General features: G+C 41.6%; 1 protein-coding gene across 4 annotated transcripts in view; it reads right to left on the bottom strand.

Moving 5' to 3' along the window:
• Window positions 1-16,379, bottom strand: part of Ano4 (anoctamin 4) — a 289,902-nt gene that overhangs the window by 22,599 nt on the left and 250,924 nt on the right. For all 4 annotated transcript variants that reach the window (XM_021204624.1, XM_021204627.1, XM_029542512.1 and 1 more), the window contains 7 exons: window positions 14,784-14,924; window positions 12,463-12,627; window positions 4,677-4,713; window positions 3,613-3,724; window positions 2,614-2,671; window positions 2,415-2,512; window positions 425-567 (listed from right to left, as the gene is read on the bottom strand). In XM_021204624.1, the coding sequence (XP_021060283.1) occupies window positions 425-567; window positions 2,415-2,512; window positions 2,614-2,671; window positions 3,613-3,724; window positions 4,677-4,713; window positions 12,463-12,627; window positions 14,784-14,924 (754 nt within the window). The remainder of the gene's footprint in view (window positions 1-424; window positions 568-2,414; window positions 2,513-2,613; window positions 2,672-3,612; window positions 3,725-4,676; window positions 4,714-12,462; window positions 12,628-14,783; window positions 14,925-16,379) is intronic.

Raw genomic sequence — 16,379 nt, 5'->3', positions numbered from 1 at the left:
AGAGACAGACAGAGAGACAGAGACAGAGACAGACAGAGAGAGCAAGGTAGAATATGCTAAGAAATATCTCTACTATAGGCTATGAGTTCAGTTCCTTCTGGTAATTCAGGCAGCAAGATAGAATAACCTGGAAGATCTGAAATGACTATCCCCTGAACTTTGTTCATTTGAGATGCTAGGGAATCTTACTCATGTGCTTTTATATACTAGATAAGCACTGTACCACTGAGCTAGAACCCCAGTCCTGGCTCTGAATGTCTTAAAATTTCACTTTCCTTTATACTTGTTGCTTTGGCAACCCCTCACACCAGAATCCCCTTATATGAATGGCCAGATGATAATGGATGTACATTTAATTGAAGTGTAGGTGTAGATCAAAGGCTTGCATATATAATTAAAATGCAAAGCAGTTATCTTTCCATACTCATTTCCAGGTATTCATCGAAGAGTCCATAGGCATTCATCGGCTGAAGATTGTAGTCCTTTTCCCACTGTGGGAAATTTATTTTCCTTTCAGTCCCATGTTCTTGTCGGACTTTTCTTCTAGTCCACCAATTCTGAATTAACCTGGGTGACAAGATCAGTGTCTTAGAAAATTAGACATGATTGTTCCTAAGAACAATGAGAAAGTAATGAGAAAGAAGAGAGTAGGCATTTGGAACCACAGTTAAAAACCAGCTTCACTCCCGCAGGAAGATTGGGACTAGTGAGAAGTCTGAATCCCTGAAGTATTTCTGTTAGCAAGTAGACAGAATGGCTGATGAACTTATTTGATTTCCCATATGGTCTCATGTTCAGTTGCTTAGATGCCTGAGAGCATCATGGGTTGACTTGGTACCATGGCAACACCTTGAACATTCAACAGTTAGAAGGTCTAGCTTACACGGCTTAACTTGGTCCTTGTTTGCAGTCCTATCACATGGGTGATCATGATCGGTATAGTCTGACTCCAGGGACCTGAAGATCACAACTGGCTTTCCAGGAATGGAAATAGGCAAACAAAAGTATGTGGAATAAGGAAAAAAGAGGGGCTTCTATCAGACACTTTGCTTACCCCTCGGGTCTGCTGTGTGTCTTGACTTATTGGTTAACATTTTGATTAGATTCAATCAAATATTCCATAAAGTAAGACATCATATTTCTATTTGTATGTTTACTTTGAATAAGTCTTATAGAAAACATTAGACACTTGGGGTGAGATTTTTTTTTAAAACTTGGATCTAAGAATAGAAAATTGTTAGTCTTGCTTCGGACAGAGCCCTAAGAGAAGGGGTTCCTCATTCAGCAAGTTGTAGACACCTGTCCTAGCTCAGTGGCCGTCCCTGAGTCCTGGAGAGCTGTTTTCCTCCAGAGTCACTGAGCTGACATGGAGACCAACCGGTGTGGAATCCCATCAGACACAGAAAGGCCACGGTGTGTACTTAACAGCCTAGCTGAGCAGAAGGAGACCTCATAGCAAAGCTCACAGCCACTTTACAGAGACAACCAGAAGATTCTGCCCATTGTTATCAACCAGAAAATCTTATCATTGAGTGATAATATGCTCTTTCAACTCTCTGACATTGTCTACTTTCCCAACTTTCTTTTTTCTGTAGTCTGAACTTGCTGTACTTTCTTTTTTAAAATTAAGATCCTGATTTTTTTCATGGAAATAAATGGGAATAAAGATCTTATGAATAATTAAATAGCCAAGGACTTGTAGTACTGGAACCCCAAATGTCAAAGACATCATTAAAGCATGCTACACACACACACACACACACACACACACACACACACACACACACACACACACCCGGAGTCTGCACATGCACAGAGGACTCATAAAGAATATTAAGTCACTTTTCTTTAAAGGTGACCACTAATAGGCCAACTATGCTTCCATACCCAGGAGTATTTAGGCAGCATAACAGGCTTAAAATAAAATAAAAAGAGGACACATGAATTTGTTTGGATGAGAAAAGAGGGAGAAATGATTGAAAGTGGTTTTATGACATTCTCAAAAAATTGATAAAATTAAATAAAAAGATTGGTCATTTTAATTTGTATGAGTTGTGCTAATCCTGAAAGAGTCAATGTTTATTATTTTTAATTAAAAATTTATTGTTGTCTTACATGTACTGTGTGTACTGTACCATGGTACACATAGAGAGATCAGAGGGCGACTTTGAGTCAATCGTTCCTTGAAAATCTTTGAGTGAGCTCCAAGGGGATCCAATTCATGTTGCCCGGTTCCGGTGGCAAAAGCCTTTCCCTGCTGAGCCATCTCACTGGGCCCTAGTGTTAATGTCTTTATGACTACCTTTGAATCTGCATGTGGCATAGTGGTTTAACTGCTGACTCCATAAGGCTTCCACTCAGCAGTGTTCATTACGGGACACAGTGCCCCTCCATCCGAAAGCTACAGTACTCACGGGTAGCCAAGTTCCATGAAATTGTTCCAGGTCTGCTTTAGCACCATTATAATACCCATTTGCATGCAGAGATCAATAAGGCATCCGCTAGGGTGGCACTGCGAGGCAAGCGAGCACAGGGATCCATCAGTCAACGAGCAGACTCTGCACAAAGTTGCCTTAAAGCTGTTTAATGGGAATGGGGGGGGGGAGTACTGACCTCTTCTAGCCTCCACCTGTTTATCAATCTCAAGTAGGCACCTGGGTGTCCTGTAAATCTTCAACACAGAAGCAGGCATTAGCATTGTGCAGTCCAGGCTTTCAGTGACGACTACATTCATCTCAACATGCCTCCAAAGTAAATGATGGGAGCCACTCAAGGTCATGTCTGAAGGCATTCGGAAACCCTCTAGAATGCTCATTACTGAGCTTCAGGAATTCTCCAAGGATCGTTTCTCTACAGGCCTTCCTGCTTAGCTGCTGAAGAGGGCAAGAGCCCATGCTTGCTGTTTCCTGTGTCCTTGAACGTTTCTACTGAACATCAAGTGCCTATGTGAGCAGCAGTTCTGCTCCTGTGTTCACCCCTATTTGATCTTTCAGAATACCAGCAGTGTTGGTTTAGCTAGCATCATGGTAATTAGCTAGAACAGCAGTTTCTTGCTGCTGAAGTAGCTAAACAAACAAAAGAGAGGCCTCTGCCCAAACTGGTCTCATGGCCTTGCCCTCAGATATGGGTGAATATCATGCATCATTACCATGAAACAGGAATCCTTCAAATTTTTTTTATCTCTGCTGAGTTTCAGAACTCCAGAAAGCCTTGGCTTCTCATTTCTACCCTCTTCCTTGCTGGGATGGCCTTCTGTGAAGTCAGGGACCATGGCCATACTTCAGCTTTCAGCTCTTTATGCCACCTACTACCAGATGTGGAACCCCCAGGCTTGATTCAAGTGAGGCCAAGCTTTCCACCCATTGCTTGTCCACACAAACTATTTTCCACTATTTATCTGTTCAATCGAAGAGGTACGGGCGCTTCCGAGGAGAGACTATGTCCCAGGAAGTGGGGCGATTTTGCAGTTTGGGAAGGGAAAGGCGGTGCCTGACCTTCCCTTTCTACACTTTGCATCACCCAACAGGGAGGGCCCTGGCCAGTGGGCTCTGAGTGTTCTGTTCCCACTAGGGCTGGGGCAGGGGGTGGGGCACTAAGAAACGCGCTTCTTACCTTCCGAGGAAGAATGCGATGTAAAAAGTGGAGCTGTTCAGATTGACAAACTGAAAAAGAAACATTTTCAAGGTAAAGCTGTTCTCCCACTCCGATTCTGTACGAGGCTGTTCTGTGGGCAAAAGGGAGTATGGTTTGAGAGGCTGGCCATGACCCTCCCCCACTTCCTGCTTCCCCCCCCCCCCCCCCGCAAGGACTCAGAGGGTCATCAGGAGGCACTGGAGGCTGGGGCTTGCTGACAGTTGACACGTTACTGGACAGAGCACGCAGGAGAGAGACCTCCAGGTTAAAGACCAGTCTAAACCACAGTGTGGGCTCAGGTGACTACTGGTACTTCTGAAGCGAGCGTCCAGCCTGTTCTGTGGTTACAGGGTGTCTAGAGAGGCTGGATCAGAGACAGTCAGGTTGAAAGTACCTCCTTTTCAGCCATCTCTGCAGTCTCTTTGTTTTGATCAAGTTTCTGCCCCTTGAGTAGGGCGTACACAGAGTCAAGAGCCAGCTGTGACGCTCTCCTAATGAACACATTTTCAACAATCTTGGATACTTCGTACATGTGTTCTTTTGTGTTGCTATTTCACATGTGTACATCTACTTTAAATTTCGGTGGCTTATGACACTTATGGAATATGACAGCTAGAAAAGTATAGATAGAAAAAGATCTTTGAACTAGACGCATTTAAATTGTCTTTCTGGAGATGAAGAAATAATCGTGTGTAATTCTCAGTAAAGGGGTATCTCTTTCATTTTAAAATGATATATTATTTTTGTTAACTGAGAATTTAACATATGCATTTAATATAGTTTGATCATATCCATCGTCACTTCTTCCCCTAAGTCCTCCTAGATCCACCCATCCTCCCTGTCCTAACTTTATGTTCTCTTTTATTGAAAGTAACCCACTGAGTCTAACTTGTGTTGCCCATAAACTCATGGGTGTGGCGCCACCAACTGGAGAGTGGCTGGCCTGCAGGGGCCACAGGGGCAGGTCTTTCTCCAGCACACTCTGGAAGGGAGGCTCGAAAGCGTTCTGGATCCCTGGACTGCAGAAGAAGGCCTTCACTTACCCAGATTTGTCAGAAGGAGTGCGACTTTTTCATAGAGCTGTAAAATAAATTCATACGTTTAACAGACGAACTCTAGACGTTCTGAAGTCGGTAATTATAAAGAACATAGGCAATCAAGTTGGGAGTGAAACTTTTTTCATGTTTCAAACAATGGGGACCACTCTGAGCAACAGGACACTTTCAGGGATAACTAGGACGATGCAAGGGCTTCCTTTATTTATTTATTTATTTTTTTAAAAACTTGCTTCTTGGGGTTAATAATTCTGTGGCGAGGAGACTCAATGCCTCTAATTACCAGTTTCCTGAGTGAGGCTGATCCTTCATTACATCTCAGAGCTGGCAACTGAATGTAAGACTCTCTCCTTGGTCTCTAAGGTGAGCCTCTGTCCTCTTGTGAAATTCCATGAGTTCTATATTACAGCACCATGCATGCTGGGTTGAGCAAGAGTTGTGGGAGACTCCCAGAAAATGTGGTTCTATCTCTCCATTATTGGGCTGAATACATTCTTAATTCACCTAGCTATCTGGTTGACAGATGGTTCTCAGAGAGAATGGAGGGTGAGCGTGAGTGTGTGTGTGTGTGTGTGTGTGTGTGTGTGTGGTAGTTCAGGAAAATATAGCTCTCAGAGATTTTTCCAGAGAGGATATAAAGTGAGAGAATAAAAACCTACTTTCTCTAAAAAGAAAACTAAGATTATGCAGAGTACTTAAAACATACTGTTTAAAATTCCCTAGGCTGGACACCAGCATACTCTTTGGGAAGCTGTCAGACTTGACCATGTTGTCTCGCCTCTCCTTCAGACCACTGCACCCTTACATATAGGTGGGATAGGCTTGGACTTATAGACATTCAGGTCTTTCCTAATTTCTGAATTGTCTTTCCCAGGAACCTTGCTTACCGTAGAGTCAAACCAAACACTTAGATGTCATGACTCCAAACATTCAGCTGTGGCTGCTTGCTCTGGTAGGGCAAATAGATTTTCTATGCAAAGATATAATTACTAAAGCCATAAGATTAACGTTTGCATACAGAAACTTCAGACTCACAGAGCCCAACATTAAAAGAGATTTGTGTAATTACAGCTAGAGCATATGAGGTACAGATTAGTCATCTTTTGACCATAAAAACAAAACCCCTGTAAACAAGAGGTTAGAATGGGTGCCCTAGTAAAACTTATTTGAGTGTTATGAAGCATGTTATCATAATTAATGGCTTAATTATGAAACTGCTGATGATTATTAAATCTGGTAAAACACCTTCCTAAAAAGTATAATTTTGGTTCTCGGTTTATTCTTCATCTCTTTCACGTAACACACCCCTGTTCAAATGGGTAAGTTTGTCACACTTAACGCAGAGGTCTCTAGAGCTTGTGATGATGCCGGTCACCTGGGTATGAACACTGGAAAAACCGGCAGTTAAAAAATAACCATGACATGAAGACATGATTCTTATTAACTTTTTTTAAAAAAATAAAGTACACAGAGATAAGAGAAGGTTCCATGGCATCAATGAATACACACCCACAAACACACAAACACACACAGGGGAGGGGGGAGGAAGGAGGAAGGGAGGGAAGGAGTGAGTGAGGGAGGGAGGGAAGGAGGGAGGGAGAGAGGGAGGGAAGGGGAAAAGAAAAGGAGAGAAAAAGAGCAGAAATGCAAGAGACTATGGCTATAAATCAGGAAAAGGCACAGCTACAGAGGGACTCATTGGTAAGTAAGGGACCCTTCGATGAGTGGTTCATGTAAAATGGCTGATTTCTTATTGGGCCATTGGGATAATTAAAACATAGATGATTTATCTGATAAGGTCAGCAGGAAAGTATTTGTTTCCAAATGTACTAAAGCAAATCTGTTTCCCCTGTTTGATTCAATCCTTTATCATTATATAATGGAATTCCCTATCTTTTTATAACTTGTAATCTAACATCCACTTTATTTAATACGGGCAAGACTAGTTTTGCTTCTTTTTGAACCCCATTTGGATGAAATATCTAACACCATATTTTGTAGGAAAGATATAATTGGGTCATTATGTTATTTATTTGGCTTCTGTCTTTTAATTGGAGATCTTAATCCATTGCACATAAGGTAATTATCCATATATAGGTTTTGTTTTTCTTTAGCCATTTTATAACTTTATTTTTCAAATTTCAGGCCGATACTGTAAGTTATGGTTGTTAATATTTTTAACTGATACAACCCTTTCAGATTTTAAGGCTGTTTCTAAAGTAAGATAGCTATAAATACTTCTAATTGGACATATCAGTTTGATCAATGCTTGTGAATTTTTTCTAATTTTAGTAATATTTTCTGATTCACTATATTTTTATATTAACATTGTGTTTTCTGCTTTTTATAGCATGGGGAAATACCTGATTCACATATGGATGAATGAAAAGGATTATCCTTTATTCTCCTATCTTGCTGGTCTACATTGTGTGCAAGCATGGTTTTGAGATGCCATTCAGTCACTAGAGAAGTAGAACAGAGTTGAAACAGTGTGAAAGAGAGAAAAACGCCTGTCCTCTTCACTCTTCTTTGAAATTATTATTACTTTTTCTATCTATCTATCTATCATCTATCTATCTATCTATCTATCTATCTATCTATCTATCGGTCGATGAGGTTGAACTCGGTGACAAAGTAATAGAAGTGCTTGTAGCCGGTGTTGGCATGCGCCTCGGAGCCCATCTGGGTGATGCGGTCGAAATGGTGGATGCACACATGCACGAACACTCGGAACAGCCTTGACAGAATCTTGCGCACTGCCTGCAGGAAGGTCTTGGGGAATGGCGTGCCTGGAGGTGGGCAGGGGGACCAGAAGGAGACCTGGCAGGACCTGGCAGGACCTGGCAGCCTAGCCTGAGATGTGATCCACCTGAGCCACAGAGGTGAGAACAGATGAGGCTCAGAGAGCTCAAGGCGCAGGCTCGAGGTATCTATCTATCTATCTATCTATCTATCTATCTATCTATCTATCTATCTATCTATCTATCTTATGTGGATTTTTCAAGACGGGGTTACTCTGTGTAGCCCTGGCTACCCTGGAACTCTCTGTAGATCAGGCTGGCCTCAAACTCAGTTATCTGCCAGCTCCAGCCTCCTGAGTGCTGGGATTAAAGGTGTGTGCTACCACCATTCCGTTATTTTGTCGTGTTCTATTTTGTTTTTTGTGAAACTATTTTTCATGACTCTAAATAAAAGGCAAATCAGCAAACACAGTTAATTAGTCATCTAGAGGCATCAGAGTGTTAGGTTCAGAGAATTTAGTAAGACAATATGAATTCTATTTTTAAGCACATACTACACAAAAGTAAGCACACATCACAAGATCTTGGAAATAAGCACCACATATAAACTTGCTTCTTTAGTTAAGATTAGACAAATTCAGCAAAAAGTCAGAAGCAGAATATACTATTTAAAATAATAACACAGAGTTTCAAATAATATAAAAACCATCTATCCTTCAAGGATTTATTTTTTAAAAAAGGTTGATAATTAACATCCAAATGTTGATTTTTCTTTTTATTTTGAAAACCCATACTGGCCAAAAATTTGAGTAGTCCAAACCAATTTAGATAGCTGTTAAAAAATAACTGTATTGCTGGGGCACAAAAAAGTATCTTAAATTGAGTATTTTCAGAAGTCGATATAGAATTTAGTTTTGCAATGCTCTCGGCTGTGCAAGGCAGTGTTCCAGCCATTAGCTGGCCATCCATCACGCTGTGATTGCTTCCAAAGGACTTAAATTATTATGTTTTTATATTCTGATGAAATCGGTTCCAAACTACATTACACACTTGGCTACTCTCATAATGGAACTCACGAAGCTCCAGGGCAGATGACAGGAGTGGAAATGCGATGCTAGGGAGGAGGACCGAGGAAGGACAGGCAGCTGGCCACTGAGCAAGAGTCCTGGATGCTCTCTCTCTCTCTCTCTCTCTCTCTCTCTCTCTCTCTCTCTCTCCCTCCCTCCCTCCCTCTTGCTATAGCTTGTCCTTGCTTCTTCACACTAGTGTTTTTTACTTAGTAACCTCATACTATTTTAGTTTGAAAGTGGTCGGGAAATCAGAATATCAAAAGTGTTCACATTGCACTTAAAATAAAAAATATATCCTGAGAGGGAATCCTCTGGCTAACACCCCTTAGTTTAAGTGTGTGGACATTTTGGTTAGGATGAAATTTTGTTAGGACATGTATCAATAGGTTTATGGCTTAACTTTCATCACACAGTGGGTGTTTTGTAATGTCAGCAACTAGATATTTTACCCACTCCATATAACCTCTTTTTTTTTTTTTTTACTTTAGTTTACTTCATCTTTTCTTGGCTTTCTTCTGAAGTAGATCTTGTTTTTCAGCTGTATGAATTGTCCCTGCTCCATACACAGGGACAAACGCAATGTACTTCTAGCTCCAATGTGTGGTCTGTTATTTCTTAAGGATGTGTATAAATAAGATTATTATGTATTAGCATCAGTGTTGGGGATAGACCTCGGGGTCCTGTGCAAGTCCAATATACACTGCACCACTGTGTTCCATCTCTAGACTGAAATAATAATCATTATTATTCTTTGAGATAGGACACTGTGTAGCCCAGACTGTAAACTCATTATGTAGCTGAGCTGAGTCTTAAACTCCTGATCCTGCCCCTGGCTTGCAAGTGCTGGGCTTACAGCTTGATGCCATTGCATCCAATGTGTGCAGTTCTAAGGCTTTGTGCATGCTAGGCAAACGCTCAGACAACTGAGCTGTATCCCCCAACTGAATTACATTTTTTGATAAGCACTGAAATGAAAAAGACTTTGGTTAAGAACACAGTAAGCATGCATTCATTGTATCCCACAGAGACTCAGAACTTTCAAAGCTCTGATGTTCAGTTAAGTTACTATGAGTCTGCTGTAGGGCATTTCGTCTAGGGTCCCTCCCTTTGAGTCCTGAGAGTTTCTTACCTCCCAAGTCTCTGGTATATCCTGGCCACCCCCAATCTTCTAGCTCACAAGGTTGCCTGTTTTCATTCTTTCTGCTGGCCCTTAGGGCTTCAGTCCTTTTCCTTCACCCAATAACGGATCATGTTCCCCTCTCCCCCACCCTGTCTCCTTCCACCCCCCAGGTCCCTCCCTCCCTCCATCTCCCCTTGTGGTTTTTTTTTTTCTCCCTCCCAAGTGGGACTGAGGCATCCACACTTGGGCCCTTCAGCTTGTTGACTTTTTTGAGTTCTGTGGACTGTATCTTTCTTTCTTTCTTTCTTTCTTTCTTTCTTTCTTTCTTTCTTTCTTTCTTTCTTTCTTTCTTTCTTTCTCTCTCTCTCTCNTTTCTTTCTTTCTTTCTTTCTTTCTTTCTTTCTCTCTCTCTCTCTCTCTCTCTCTCTCTCTCTCTCTCTCTCTCTCTGACTAACATCTACTTATTAGGGAGTATATACCATGTGTGTTATTTTGGGTTTGACCCCCAAATTGTTCCTGTCTGAAAGAACTACAAGAATGGAGATGGAGAAGAGCCTGAGGAAAAGAAGGCCCAAAAACTGACCCAAAATGGGATCCAGTTCAAGGGGAGGCCCCAAGGCCTGACGATACTACCATATGGAGCACTCACAAAAAGGGACCTATCATGTCTGTCCTCTGAAAGACCCAACAAGGAGCTGAAAGAGTCAGGTGAGGGTATTTGCACCCAACCAATGAACAGAGGCTGCTGACCCCTGTGGTTGAATTCAGGAAAAGCTGGAAGAAGCTGAGGAAGAGGGCAACCTACAAAGTGAGTTCCAGGACAGCCAGGGCTATACTGAGAAACCCTGACTCAAAAAAACCAAACCAACACAAAACAAAACAAAAAAACCCTCTTTCTCTTTATTATTGTTTTAATACACATATACACATACACATATACACATATGTGCATGCATGTGAATACACAAATACATATAAATGCCACCTGCTGGGTCTGTTTTGTTCATGACAACCTAAAACGTATCCCTGTGCTTATAGCAGGATTCTGCTCCTTGGTCTTTAAAAAGCCTTAGTCGGTTTCTAAAGATGTTAGCCTTTCAACATGATGAGTCACACTGAAGATACCATTCGCATGAGCAGAACAACAATTGCTTGGACATCTAATTCATGCCTGACACTGCTCAGCACAGCCATTACCTCAATTATTTCCTACTACAAACCTCTAAGGTCAGTATTTTTTATGTCCATCTGACCTCAAAGCCTACCCTTGTTAGCTATTATTTTTCTGTTGTGCAAATGACAATAATTTACTGAATGCCAGAAATGTGTCATGTACTGCTCCCGACAATAGGGCATAGCTACAGTAAAAATAAGCCGAAGAGAGAAAGGGCCATGCTCTTAAGGACGTACGGACTGTGGAGAAGATAGTAAATGAAGTCAGGAGTCTAACAGAGGCTGAGAAAGGAAAGGTACAGAGAAAAAAATAAAGCAGGCATGGAAGCAGGAGATCATCAGAGGACCGGAGCAAGGCACAATCTGAAACCTCCTTTGTAAAAGAGGAATTATTTGAACAAAGAGCAGAAGAAGGTGAGAGACTGTGGTATGCAGACCCTGGGGAAGGGAATTGGGGAGGGGTGTTCTGGGGAGGGCTAACAGAAATAGGAACACATGAATTTTTACTTTGAACAAGAGGAAAGCCATGGACCCGTAAACCTTCAGAGGAGCTACATGACTGACCTGCATGAGACACGTTCTATGTGGTTTCAGCATTGAGCCAAGATTGAAGTGAGCTGACCTAGAGGCTAGGAGACCAGTTTACCAAGCCATGGAGATAACCCAGGTAAGAGGTGCTGGAGGCTTGGCTCCGGGGATGTGTGAAGAGTGGTTACATTCTGCCTTTGAACGTTGACCCTCATGTCTCAGCCAACTCAGTGTTGAAACTACAGATGTGTGACACCTAACCTACAGATGTGTGACACCATACCTTCATGTGGCGGGCATGGGAGATAGATGTACGAAGGACAATGCTAGCTTTCTTTTAGCTTGAACAGCTAAGAGGGAGGCTATAGGAGGAACTGATCTTGACGAGAGGATGGGGGTTGTATTTGAAAGAAGAATGGAGAAGGCAAGGCCTTACAAATTGGCTCAGTAAGTAAAGGCACGTGTATCTAAGCCTAATTATCTTTGACACATCCCTGGTTCCCACATGGTGGAAGAAATTAACCATCTCCCCCAAAGTGGTTTCCACTGATTTCCACGTGCATACTATATTCTGCATGTGCTTGTATGTGTGTACACACACATAAATAAATAAGCAAGTATAATAAAAGCATTAAAATGAAAGCATTGGAGATTGCCTAGTAGGCAGTTTCACATGTAAATCTGAGGTTCAGAGGAGAGATCTGGCTTGAAATAGGTAGTGGCAAGAATTATGAACTCAACATGAGCAGTATATATCACTCTGACCTTTTCCTTACGTGGCTATCTCAAAGGACACTTTGGGTACTCTCTGCTCTCCCTTATTCTGAATGAAGAAGGATGGGTACCAATGCTGCTCAGCTCCATTACAGCTTCTGGGCTCGATTTTCTAAATGTATTCTTAAATATTACCGATGGAAAAATCAGTGTTTTCTTATGGACTACACAAGGGAAACGGGGTCTGGGAATGTCCCTGCCTTGTGCAGGGAGTCCTGGAGCCTAGGTTTGAGTCAAGTCTTTTACATACCCAGACCTACATGTCAGGCTACCAGTGCTTCCTCACAGACCGTCTGCCTTGACTGTCTCTTTAGGAACAGAAGAAAAGCAGCCCCTGAGTTCCCCCCTTCGGCTTGCCTCTCACTTACCACGTTCAGCAGCATAATGATACAAAAGTTGATGCATACTGCAGTCCCTGTGGTTGCAACCTGAGAGTTATTCCTGATTAATGCCCACTTAAAGGCAGCGAAAGTGCTCACAGTCACCACCCTGTAAATGACGATCCCGAACACAGCAGCGATCACCACGCAGATCTGGAAGGAAGATGGAAGACGGAACAAACCCAGTGAGCCCTATAAGGCCAGGTTTCAGGAAGCAGATTTTCGTTCCGACAGAGAGAAAATCTAGTGGTGGTGCTGCTGCTTCCAGACTGCCCCCCCCCCCATGAGAAAACTTTTCATCCTGGAGAATACTTTCTCTGTCTGGGTTTTCTGACCAAATAGAAGAAAACCACACTGCTTGAAAGCTAAAGATCTGCCCAAGGGAGGGTATAACACTTTTTAAGGCAGAATGATTGAGTGATAAGACCAACACATATCAATTATAGAAGTCTTGACATGCTCCTGATTACAACAGTTCGTTTCCCATTCTTATTCTAGGACCTCCTTGTGTTCTGCAAGATTCCTTACAGATCCATACGGCACCATTCTCTCTACTCTCTGAGGACCTTGGGTGTTTCGTTTCTTGTAAAAAAATGTATTTATTTATTTACTTATTCATTATTTTGTGTGTGTGTGTGTGTGTGTGTGTGTGTGTGCACTCATGGGCATGAATGTCATGGTATATGTATGCAGGTCAGAGAACAACTTAAAGGTCAGTTCTCTCGTTCCACCATGTGGGGTTCAGGTATCAAACTCAGGTTGTTGAGCTTGACAAGCCCCTTTATCTGCTGAGATATCATGTCAACCCACAACTCTTCTTACTTCAAATGAGTTAAGCATTCTTAATCTTCAAGATTATTTCCTTTGTCTATAATACCCACAAACTCACCTCTTGCCCAACATGTACATGAGTGCACACACACACATACACACACACACACACACACACACACACACACACACACACACACCTATACACACCTTCACATAGCCCAGTGAACACCTCCTAATCCCTCTTTACTTCTCATCCCAAGAACTACTGAGAACTGAGCCTTTCCAGAGCACTAACATATTGATGTTGGTGCTAGAGTCTGACTCATGCACTAAAGGATGCTACTTATCATTTCTAACAATCTGATTCATTGCCATCAGTTTCCCCCATTAAAAAGTGAAGCCCAGAAATAGGGACAGTATCTGTATACTCTTGCCATGTGTTGTTGAATAAACTAACTACATAATAGACATGTAATACCTTACTATTAGATGCATACACAGACTGAAGCGCCTCTTGTTGAAAATTCATGGTACTTGGGAATAGTTTATGGTCTCTATCTGTATCTCTATAAATAATAGAATATGATACTCCAGTTTTTGAGCTTTCATTCTGTTGATTCCTAATAGAGACTGTGGCCCACTTAATTATTTAAAGCTGAATTTCAAATCCAGTTCCCACGGTAATCTCTATCGATTTATAGATTCCTTTCCTTACAATTTGCTTTTTATAAACTTGGTTTTCTATTCACTTCTGGTATGAATTATACAAAAAACCTGGAGTATGAGCCTCAGCTAAGACTGGTCAGAATGACAGTAACATATGGTTAAACAAATATTTTAATCCTAGAGCTATTGATAGGTAGACAGACAAAGTCTACACTGAAGGTCATACATGAGAGAAATTTGACACTAGAGTAACCTAGTGGATTAGTGTCAAAAGACAGGGCATGGCGATGCGACTAGCCAGTAACTCAACTTCACTACAGCCTCAACCTCCTATTTGCAGGGTCTGTGTCTATAGAACAGGAAAACCTAGTCTCTATATATAGATCTTATATGACAGATAAGCCAGTAAATACAAATGCGCATGTAGAAGGCAAAGCATGGCACAGATGCTTACAGGTGGTACCTGAAGAAGGTTGTGGCCTTGAGTCTTTCTGCTATCTGCTTCTCCTTTCAATTCTATATCTTCACTGGCTAAAAGGAGTGGATTGCCTTGGCTTGTGGAAGCTTTGCCCCATATACCATCTCAAGTTTTTGTTCCTTTCAATAGAGTACAGTGAACGAGTCAAGAGATATGAGTAGACTTATGAGCAGACCCTGAATGATTCCTTAACCTTTTGGAATCTTAGCTGCTGTCACATGGCAATAGTAATAGTGTTTCCGACCAGCAAATGCAGTAATGAGGATTAAATAGTGTACTGTTTGAAAGTGCTTTAAAAGCTGTGCAAGTAACCTGAAGGCATGATTACTGTTGCAACAATAAGGGGTTGTACCTTATAAGACTAAAGAGATTTTAAAGAAAAGTTTCGAACCATGAAGAATATTCCTGATGCAGAAACGATAAGTCTGCTGCATTTATCAGTAAATGCTTGATAAGGTTCTGGCTTTCCCGAAATGGGATTCATCCGCTCTTTCTTGGAATATTTGGCTTCAAACTGGGGTCGTATTTCTTCCTGAAAGACAAGCAGACACATCCTTATGTGCTGGAGATATACAATAAGAACAATTCTTCTTATCCTATCATAAAATGGAGCCCATGGCTGCCACACCAATCAGTCAGTCAATGAAGTAGGCTTGGAGACACGGGCTTCAACATTTGGAAATTGACTGCTTGAAGAATAGCCATTAACATGGTGATCAACACTCATTATCAAAATTGATGTCACTTAGACTAACATTTACAGTTTTCTGTTACTATACTAAACTCTGCCCGAAGAAGCAGTGATATTTCAAACTAACCACCTGTCCTATAACTAGTTTTTTTAGAACAGCTAAGAAATTGTCCTGTTTATTACCAGTAAAGGACATGGACAGTTGAGCAAGGAAGTCTGAATAGACAAACGCTCAAAATCTATTTTATGATTTACAGACTGTATCATTCTGAGCTTTCTTTGTTAAACCTAAAATAGTTTTTAAATGATTTATTCATTTTTTATTTTATTTGCATTGGTGTTCTGCCTGCACGTATGTCTGTGTGAAGGTGTCAGACCCCTACCCCTCTGGAACTGGAGTTACAGACAGCTGTTAACTGCGATGTGGGTGCTGGGAATGGAAACTGAGCCCTCTGGCAGAGCACTGACTGCTCTTCACCCTGAGCTATCTCTCCGGCCCTAGTTTTAGTTTTTGTGTATATAGGTTTAGATACCTAAAATCCATGGTGAATTTATACTTTGATGCACCCTTATGAGGGGTGTTCACCTTTAACCAACAGATACTAAATGCATTATTAATTGTCTAAACGACTTCCAAATGTGGCCGGGTATAGGCTCCCTCAATCTCAAGCCAAGCTGAGGTTTTTGTCTTGTTTCGCCGAGTCTTATCCCAGGGTGACTAGTTGGCAACTAAATGGCAATTATGGGATTAGGAAAAGATAATCAGCAAGAGAACACACCCGAGTGCTTCTGGTTAATTAAGAACATACTCTACTCGAGAGGGCTAGAAAAGGATGGAAAAAGAGCAAAACTGGGTAGGCTGGAGATTAAGTCCATGCGCACAAAGTGCTCTGATGAGGACAGAAAACGAGAACGGTCTTAGCTTGAGACTCGCCACGCTCTGCAGGGGGACAGGGTTCCAAATACACTTGGCTTCTTTTACTCTATTTCAGGCAGTGTAATCTGAGGATGCAGAGAGATATTGGCTTTTCTGTTTCCTTGGGAAACTCTCAGTTTCTCGGGATACAGATGTCAGGGCTGCTACCCATGGACTCACTGTTAGCCTAGACAGTGCCTCCAAACCCAGGAAACCATTCTTTGAAGAATGTTTATGAGATGTAAGAGTTAATGTCTTTCAGATTAATAAGAATTACTGAAAGATTCTAATGTCATGTATGAAAATTCCTTGTTGTATATTTTAAATAGATCTCTCTCTCTCTCTCTCTCTCTCTCTCTCTCTCTCTCTCTCTCTCTCTC

This window comes from Mus pahari, chromosome 9 (genome assembly GCF_900095145.1).
Source record: "Mus pahari chromosome 9, PAHARI_EIJ_v1.1, whole genome shotgun sequence".
NCBI lineage: Eukaryota > Metazoa > Chordata > Mammalia > Rodentia > Muridae > Mus > Mus pahari.
Note: the sequence above shows the minus strand (reverse complement) of the source record. Positions and strands in the feature narration are given on the sequence as shown.